The 9,364-nt window shown below is 39.7% G+C and overlaps 1 protein-coding gene across 2 annotated transcripts in view; it reads left to right on the top strand.

Annotated features, from left to right (window-relative positions):
* LOC115808465 (breakpoint cluster region protein) overlaps nt 1–6,674 on the top strand; it is a 35,288-nt gene extending 28,614 nt beyond the window's left edge. For both annotated transcript variants that reach the window (XM_030769861.1, XM_030769870.1), the window contains 7 exons: nt 2,808–2,867; nt 3,311–3,420; nt 4,709–4,848; nt 5,207–5,341; nt 5,552–5,657; nt 5,882–6,044; nt 6,227–6,674. In XM_030769861.1, the coding sequence (XP_030625721.1) occupies nt 2,808–2,867; nt 3,311–3,420; nt 4,709–4,848; nt 5,207–5,341; nt 5,552–5,657; nt 5,882–6,044; nt 6,227–6,316 (804 nt within the window). In that variant the 3' untranslated portion in view covers nt 6,317–6,674. The remainder of the gene's footprint in view (nt 1–2,807; nt 2,868–3,310; nt 3,421–4,708; nt 4,849–5,206; nt 5,342–5,551; nt 5,658–5,881; nt 6,045–6,226) is intronic.
* The last annotated feature ends 2,690 nt before the right edge of the window (nt 6,675–9,364 follow it).

The following is a 9,364-nucleotide window of genomic DNA, read 5'->3' on the forward strand; positions in this document are numbered from 1 at the left end:
AATCCTACCACCAAATTAGTCTAAACTCAGATGGCAGCAGATAACATCACACTCATTTTGCCTCTGGGCACTACAGTTCACTTTCATATAAAGTCTTCAAAGTCCTCTGATAATATGATCATTTTTTCCTCTTATCTATGAATTTCCATCGCGGTGTAGTGTCCACTCACACTGATGACATCAGTGTTGTGAAATTCATTGTTCATGAATTGGGTCGTGATATAGGGTAGCGATCACTCAAGAGGTCTTATGGTCGCCTCAGAGGAACATTAAACCTAAATAACAGGAAAAAAATCATACTGGCAACTGTAGCCAGTGAAAATGGCAATTTTGAATAGCTAAGCAGCGTAGACCTTCTCGGTAGCCGTTGTACCTGGAGGTCCACTGCTGGGTGGTAATGTAAGAAAGACGCAGATGAGAGGTTAACCTCTGTGTGACTACACTGAGGTGGATTATCCTGCCATATGCGACCTGCCCGCGTGAAAAGAGAAGAACACTGTCGAAAGGCCACGAAGGGCCACCTCCGCAGGCTGCCGATTGGCTGTTGTGACAGACAAGGAGATTACTGTCGTTGGGCTCGGGATTGTAGTTGGGAAGAAAAGCAGAGGACAAATGCAGCACTTGGAAAAGTTCCAAAATGAATAAGGTGGAAGTAGGACACGGCACGATGGGAAGATCCCAGGGGCCTTGCGTTGTCCCAATGGAGAGTCTGAATGCGAGAGCCTCTTGTCTTGGTCGCTTTTGACGTCTCTATGGCAACTTGTCATACATTTTGCCACAAGATCGTGTACAAAATAAATCTCACTAGTTGCACCAGCTCTTACTATGCTCGAGTTATGAACAGAGATTTTTTTTTTTTTTTTTTTGTTCTCGTTTTGATTTGTGTAGAATCTGAGAATTGAGGTTTTACGCCACTCGCGCTAGCCGATCAATGGATTAACTCGGCGGTTTTTTTTTTCTTTTTTTTTTTTTTCCCCCCGGTGCCTGGCAGAGATTATTTTGATTGGTTCAAAGAAAGTGATTACAGCACAGCAAATACAGGGCCATGGACTTAACCCACTTAACTCTCTCTGTTTACAACATGTTCAAAAGTGAACGACCGACAGACAAAACACTGGATGTTCGAGAGCTTCCCTTCGGAGCTGGCAGCGGGTCATAAAAACGACCAAGAAGTTGACAAAAACGGCAAAGAACTACGGAACAACTCGGAACATGAATATTCCGTCTCTAGGGAATCGTTTTGGAGTATCCCTCAATCTCAAAACAAAGCTATCGCTAAACTAACTGTGAACTAGCCACCACAGAGTCCCTCAAGGCAAGCTCTTTGCAAGTGTAGGTCAGGTGCCTCATTACCCTATAATCAGAGGAGAGGGGGGAACCTAATCCCAGATTCCATCTGGAGAGTGGGACAGCTGGAACAGCGACAGTGTGTGCCACGCTTCTCTGTTTTGTCAGAGTAGGTGGAGCAGATCTGGAGTCGAAAACACAACAGAGCAGTTGCCCCCAAAGGACATTTTGGGCTTCGGGGGATGCATGCATGGAATGATGGCTGAAAAGTGCACCAGAGAGTAGACTTAGACAGCTTCGATTTGTTCTTTGCCAAGAAGCTTAGAAGCGTATTTGTTTGTTTCTGATGGTCCCTTCCTTTATTGGGCAAGTAGGGGTCGTCGGGTCGTAGTAATGTGCGACGTCTTGATCCAAAACCAGACTTTCGGTCAGTTGGCCAGCGGGGTGAGTGAGATGGACATCTCCAGAGCGGATCAAGAACAAGCTTTTCATCAGTTCCCCTCTGGTTGCTCTGTAGAGGAAGACGTGGTCTCTGAGACCAGGAAAATTTCGAGCTCTGGAGCCCGACTTTGGGGCAAAGTACGAAGTGCATTACGGAGGCAGAAGGTAAACTTATCACGGCCATTGATTCTCTAAGAAGGAGAGAGAAGAGCAAGGAATCGCTCTTGTTTTGTGAAATGCGTTGTTTCATTTGAGATGTGTTGTTTACCTCACTGATATTTGTTGCTGACAGAGAAGAAAATGTGACTTGACCCTCATTAACTGTGTGATTTATTTTTGTCTGAAGATATGTACACAAAATACCTACTTATTATTCTAATGTCCAATCTAATGGTTCAAGACTGTATGTTTCTTGTTACTGTCAGGTCTCAGTTTCTCTATTTTTGCCTTGTTTAGACTAAGGATAAAGAGGGATACTGTCCTGTTTATATCAGTTCAGAGAAGTGTTCATGTCCAAGTAAATATTTCTTACTTAAACAGTTTTGCTTAGTAATGCATCGCCACCCATTAAATCAAAACTCAAGTAATCTCCTCATTTTTTTTTTTTTATGGCCGTATCTCCTACAACCATAGACAGTGAGCATTAGGAAAATAGGGAAAGTTTTTAAGACAGGAAAGCAATCCTGTTGGCTAACCACACTGCATAGCAGACAGGGTGAGGATACAGTCACTGCTCCTCTGCCTGAGTACGGTAAATACACCCTGACAGCTCGGCATTAGCAGGATTACTGAAACAGGCTCTGCGACAGGGCTGACACAGGACAGCCATATGGAGTTTATGTAAGAATGAAACTAAGTGCAAGTGTGAGATCTGTTAAACGGAGGTCATGTAAGATGTCAAAGACTTTTGGGTCATCTCGCACGTGACCTCAATATACAAACCCAAATCTATCCGATGGTCGCATCATGGTTAACGGGAATACACCGCTATCTGGCCACTAACACCAACAATGTAGAGTACCCATGCTTTTATCCATTCTCATATGGCCTTAGTCTGATGACTGTTTGTCTTTCCACAGCTGGATCCTCAGACACTTCAAGGGAAAGAATGGCAGAGGACGGTGATCTCCATGAATGGGGTCAGTAGAACTAATTCTGTTGAACTCACGGAAGAACAGAGAAACCTTCTATATTTAAATGACTGTTTCTAATATCCAATGGTACTGAAACATTCAAATCAAATCGGATTACGGTTCCACTGTATCCATTGCAGGACAGTTAGATAAATGTGAGATAAAGGTGGTTTTGACGGTAAAGTACACTTTGGGATGATATTCCAAAACACAGATTATGTTGAGTCCATTACTGAAATGTATTTTTTTAATCGAAAATACACATTAAGAGTGAAATCTATTGCACGACTCCCCTTAATCCATGTCTGATGAAACACCTGCCCCTGAAAGCGCCTCAATTTATCAATGAGGCGGTTTACGAGATTAGGGACATTGTTCTTTTATGCTTATCTCTGAGATTATGAATTGGTTTTTGACGTTTTTTTTTTTTATTTATTTTCTTTGTTCAGATTGAGGTCAAGCTGTCGATGAAGTTCACAAGCCGGGAATTCAGTCTAAAGCGAATGCCATCCAGGAAACATTCCGGCGTGTTTGGGGTGAAAATCGGTGTCGTGACCAAGTGAGTCTTTAAAGAGTATGCTCTTTCTCAGAGAAATATGTCACATTAAACACTGTGAAATTCAGCGTAGATGAAAAAAAAAAAACTATGGCAGTAGCTGTCAAAACATAAACAGTTGAAGATTAAACGTCAACCCGTTTTTTAGGAGCAAGTGCTTCAAGTAAATTCTGTCAGTTTCAAAATAAATATCCATCTATTAGGTGCCGTTTACTGTTTTGCCTTGTGGAAAAGAGACATTCCCTCCCACATTTCAAGAGAAATACAAGTAAGCTGTCAGCTGTGTTTCTCGGAGCACAGCTTGGTGCACAGAGACACTCTTCTTTGAGCGTGTTTTCATAGGCACACTTGGCTGTGATGTGAGGTCGTAAAAAAACGAACTGTACCCCCCGGTAAAGGGAGGGAAAACATCCTTAAAGAGAGTGCTGAGGACAGAAGAACAGGCTTCCATCTGGATGTTTCATGAAGTTTTTCAAACAAGAAAGAAAAACAGGAAGTGGTATCGTTACCGCGGAACAGGTTGAGAAGCCATGTCAAAGAAAGCCTGTTCTATGCCGCGATCATTAACTGCAATCAAAACACCGGTTATGTATTTAGAAATGGGAAACTGTGTTCTCTGCTATTTCATGCTTGGGCAGTGAGTACAAGGTCAGCAGAAAACTACTGAAAGAACTATTGCTTCCCTCTTTCAGTGATGGACATATCCAAAAAAAAAAGAGGTTGAACACTTTTTTTTTAACTCCATCTCTTTTACTTTTAAGTGTAGTGCTGACAGAGTCAGACAGGAAAATATGACTTTTTGAATGAATCTCTATCCTTAAATTATTTTCTTAGTATAGCAGTACAGTTTAGCCACATTAATGTATTGATCAAAGGAACATCAAAATATTTCATGTTGTTTGGTTCATGTTACATAAAAGCAAATACATGTCCATCTTGTTCTCCAAAGCGTGCTGTCACATTCAACAGCTGTGATATTGAGTTGTTATTACGCAGGATTAAAACTGACTGTTATTGGTCGTAACTAGTGAACATCTAAGGATTACACTTGTTGATCGGTAAAGGAAACAGCTCAACTTGTTTATCAGTAAAGCTACCACTACGCCACTAAAGCTACCACAAAACAAAAAAAAAAAAAAAAGGTTTTCAACTACAGTCACACACACGCATTAAATATACCTTTACATATTGAACATTATTACATTATTACATTATTTTCCAAATTTGAAGCATTTTGTTCAGCGTGTGACCATTCTCATTTTATATGTGATGTTGTGTTTTATCCCGTCAGGCGGGAACATTCTAAGGTGCCTTTAATTGTGCGTCAGTGCGTGGAAGAGATTGAGAGGAGAGGCATGGAAGAAGTGGGTATCTACAGAGTATCTGGAGTGGCGACAGAAATCCAGGCCTTGAAAGCTGCCTTCGATGCCAGTGAGTTTTTCAGAATCGTCACACATTTAAAGGACAATGTTGAAAAATGGCTTAATGGTTATAGTGTGGATCATTTGAATTAAATGACCGGACAAGAAACAATTCAGCTTTTATACCCTGTAAAGAGCTCTTAATCCTCACATTTTTATAATCAGAGAGTTATGCTTTGATTCTAAATATCTAAAGTGGATTAAAGTTTCTGAGACAAGGAGAAACCCGAGTCCAGAGTGAAACTGCTCTCTGGAGTTTCTCCACTGAAAATAGTCCGGGGCTAGTCTTGATCCTTATCTTTTGAAACTAGTCCCGTAACATTCGTCAAATCACTCAGCTCACCTCTCGTTTTTGTCACGGCCCTCAGACAACAAAGACGTGTCTGTGATGATGAGTGAGATGGACGTGAACGCCATCGCCGGAACGCTTAAGCTCTACTTCAGAGAGCTTCCCGAACCACTGTTCACCGATGAACTGTACCCCAACTTCACCGGAGGCGTCGGTCAGTCATTTTCCGGGTCCTTCTTCTGCCTACCATAATTAACTATTTTAAGGGTTTATTTTTTTTTTCAATCTCCCTCATAAATCTTTTTTTTTTTTGAGTCTTTAAATGACTAAGCATTTCTTTAGGCCTTCCCTTTTTTCAGTGAACTATTTCTGTCTGGAATGGTATATTTATTTTTTTACCAGTATGTGGGTCTTTCCTTTTTAGCTTTGTCAGACAGTGTTGCCAAGGAGAGCTGTATGCTAAACCTGCTGCTGTCTCTGCCAGAACCCAACCTTCTTACCTTTCTGTTTCTGCTGGATCATCTTAAGAGGTGCTGATCCTTGCAATTCTTTACATATTATATGCCGGACTTACTGACTTAGGTGGCATTTTTTAGCATGTGCAAATTCAGCGACGGGGTCAGTCATCGTTCATGGTATTCGTAATGTTTCAAAAAATATATATTATATTCTAATTATTCAGGCACTACGGTACAGTTATAGAGCCTGGTCTTATTTTCATGTGGATTAAATCATTTTATATTTGTGTTACAAGGGTCGCTGAGAATGAGAGCATCAACAAAATGTCCTTCCACAACCTTGCCACCGTGTTTGGTCCCACCCTCCTCCGCCCGTCAGAGAAAGACAGCAAGATCCCAGCCAATCCCACGCAGGCCATCTCCATGAGTGACAGCTGGTCACTCGAGGTCATGTCTCAGGTATTGTGGGGTATTAAGATAAAGTCGTTTTGGTTGTTCATTGTGTTTGCTGGGGCTGTCTAGCATAGTACTTACCATATGTCTGTGCGTTAATATGCTTATATGCTTAGTTTCTCTCTAAAAAAAAAAAAACACCTGTCTCATATTTTATTTTTTCTGTTGCTTCTGTTTTTTCTGCATAGGTCCAGGTTTTACTGTATTTCCTTCAGCTGGAAACAATTCCAACTCCTGACAGCAAGAGGCAGAGCATGCTCTTTTCAACAGAGGTATAGACGGGGCACATACACTTCAACGTCAGAGTCACTTTCCAGAGGACAGATTTTGTGCAGTTTTTTGAAGTGCAGTCTGTCTGATGTAGACCGTTGCGAAGAGGAGTTGCAATCTGTGATCACCAGAGGGCGCCAACAACACATTGCAATCTTGAGTAGTGGCCTCATGCAACTGAAGCCAAGATCATTGCTTTAGCCCATCAGTCGAGAAATGTTCTGTTTGTGCTGAATCTGTTTGTGCTGGAAAGAAATATGTATCACTTGAGGAGATATTCTGCACTATTATTTGTTGATTTTTATGGGAAATCTAAATATTTTTATTTAACTTGCAATTGTTAGCAACTAAACTGTTCGGTCTTAAATTTAAAAATTAATCCGTAATGATAAAAAGCTCAGATTTTGGGTGCCAAGATCTTACAAAGTCGCAGTATCAGACATTGTGTGTGTGCATATATATATATATATATATATATATATATATATATATATATATAAAACAAATAGTGTGCTTCCAATGCACATATGTTTCCCCGTTCCACTTCTGGTCAGTGTTTTCAAATCCCACATTCCAGTTTTCCATGACCAACTCAAGTCTGACCACTGGTTCACTGTGATTGATGTGATCCAGCAGCGAATGACTTTGGAAACATCTGAAACACACAAATCCTGACATGGACCAAAATTTTGAAAGGGCCTCTTTCTGACACATTTGGTGAGAAGGTAGAGGTGAGATTGGTCAGTGTAGGTTTGATGACTTACAGCTGACCAGAGTAACTATAGAAAACACGGTTCTTGCAAGGGAGAATGAGCTATAACACATATAAACAGTCTTCACCCTCTTGAGTATTAGCGAATGGTTTACAACATGGCTGTTGGATTCTGTCTTTCTCAAAAAAATGACATTCCTTTTTTTTTTTCTTTATTTGAATTTTTCTATGCTTAATGTCATCTGTAAGCAAAGAATGATGTTAGTTGTCGTTTGAGCAGAACTTTTCTGTTGCTTTTTTTCTGATTTTGGGCTTCTGTCACAATGAATTTTGATCCATACAGTATTTGAAGATCATATATGCAGAAAAGAAGGTGAATAATTGCACTCTCTTGTAGTGGCTTTGACTCAATTAGCTCTCTGTAATACTTCTCACTGGTCAAATACCGTACCATGAGACATGTCATGCTTCATGGTAAATTGTCTTATTAGAGGAAATAGTGTCAACTGTACTAATTCTGTCATAAGATACCTACAGTGTTTCAATGGGAATGTGCTGTTATGTACATATACTTCTAATATGATGGTATCAAGCTTCTCAGTACTGTGTACAATGTCAAACTGCGTACAAGCAATACTTAGGTCATTAGCACAATCATCATCATATATATATATATATAGTTCCATATTGTATCAAATACTATTCTGTAACATTTCTATTTTCAGTTCTAATCCGATATATGTCATTTTAGGGGCAGTTTGCAATCCTGAACTGTGCCAATGTCTTCTCCTGTTTAAAGAAAATGTCTGAGTTGTTCACTTTATTGCTAGGAGAGATTGTTTTTATGTTGTATATGACTAATAAGAGGGCGGTTATCTGTAGTTTCATATAACATGCAGGCATGTTGATTTTGATTTTTTTTTTCTTTTTTTTTATTTGGCACTACTCTCAGAGATGCATTTCTCTGTCATTACTGTCGAAACTGATTCCACTGTATATTGCAGAGTAGAGCACGTCACCCGATGAAGATTATTATGTTTAATCCATCGCGTATTTGTTCATATAAGCAAATAATGACAAATTCAGAAAAAATCGGTTGTATTAGTTGTACAGACTGACAGTTAATCAGTTGTTCATAAGTCGTTTTTCAGGACGTTTGCACTTGTATTCTCTGATCGTTCCAGAGAATTGGCTGTGTTTCAACTGGTCCTGTTTAATTCAAGGACTGTGTTCATGCAGGTATTGCCACCAGTAGCCTTCACTGGATTTCTCTCTCTCTCTCTCTCTCTCTTTAACTGGCTGGTCTCTGAAGAGCTCATGCTGTACCTATTGGCATTGTTTGTTGAGAAACATTGCATCTCACAATGACAGGAAATTTAAAGCATGTTTTACAATAGCTGAGCAGTGACTTGAGGAGATGGGTCAAGGTGGACTTGGAATTCGGATACTGCATCCCCACGTTTCCCTCTCAAGACATCCGAAGCTTTGTCGAAGATGTAGACTTATTTATCTAGCTGATAGCCAAGATATATTCAGACTTCCAGAGTGAGATTATTTTACCCACCCCCCACCCCACCCACCCCCCAGCTCCCCCTGCAAAACTGAGGCGCACAATGGGCTTCATTCAGGACTCTTCTCCTTGGGGGTTGCTCTCCTCCAAACAATAACAAATTCTTTGTTTTTCATTTCTACAACTATACAACACTGCACAGAAAAATGTGTATGTAAGAAGGTTACACGATAATATAAAAAATGTAGGAGCAATATGTACAAAATAATAAATGTTTCAAACCGATCAGACTTGGCAATTTTCTGTTTGACACAAGATTTTACTTTTAGTTTTCTTAAATCTTTAAATTTAATTCCAGTTACCAGATGAACAGATGTTCAAACTTTAGACTGTTTTTGTTTTGGTTTAGTTTGCTTTTGTGTGTGTGTGTGTGTGTGTGTGTGTGGGGGGGGGGGGGGTTATCTGCTCTGTACACATATCCATTTATTTATTTAAATCAGGTGGAAACCACTGGACAATATATATCTGCAGCTTTTTAAAATAACAGTACAATTACAAACACTGTACAGGCATTTCAAAAATGAGACCAAATTAAACAAAGTTTAAATGAAGTTTATGTCGAGGATGAAAAGAGAACTGAAGTTTTAAGCGTGGTAGAGATAAAAAGAGAATGTATTTATTTTGAGATCTTTTTTTTTATTTAATATCATCCAGTAATTAAAAACATGAGAAAATCACTGTATGCCTTTAAAAAAAAAAAAAAAGGGAAGGGAACACTACTGTACTGGGAATATTATTTTGTCATGAGATAAAAATTTCGTCTGCACAGCCCAC

Source organism: Chanos chanos, chromosome 1 (assembly GCF_902362185.1).
Source record: "Chanos chanos chromosome 1, fChaCha1.1, whole genome shotgun sequence".
Lineage (NCBI taxonomy): Eukaryota > Metazoa > Chordata > Actinopteri > Gonorynchiformes > Chanidae > Chanos > Chanos chanos.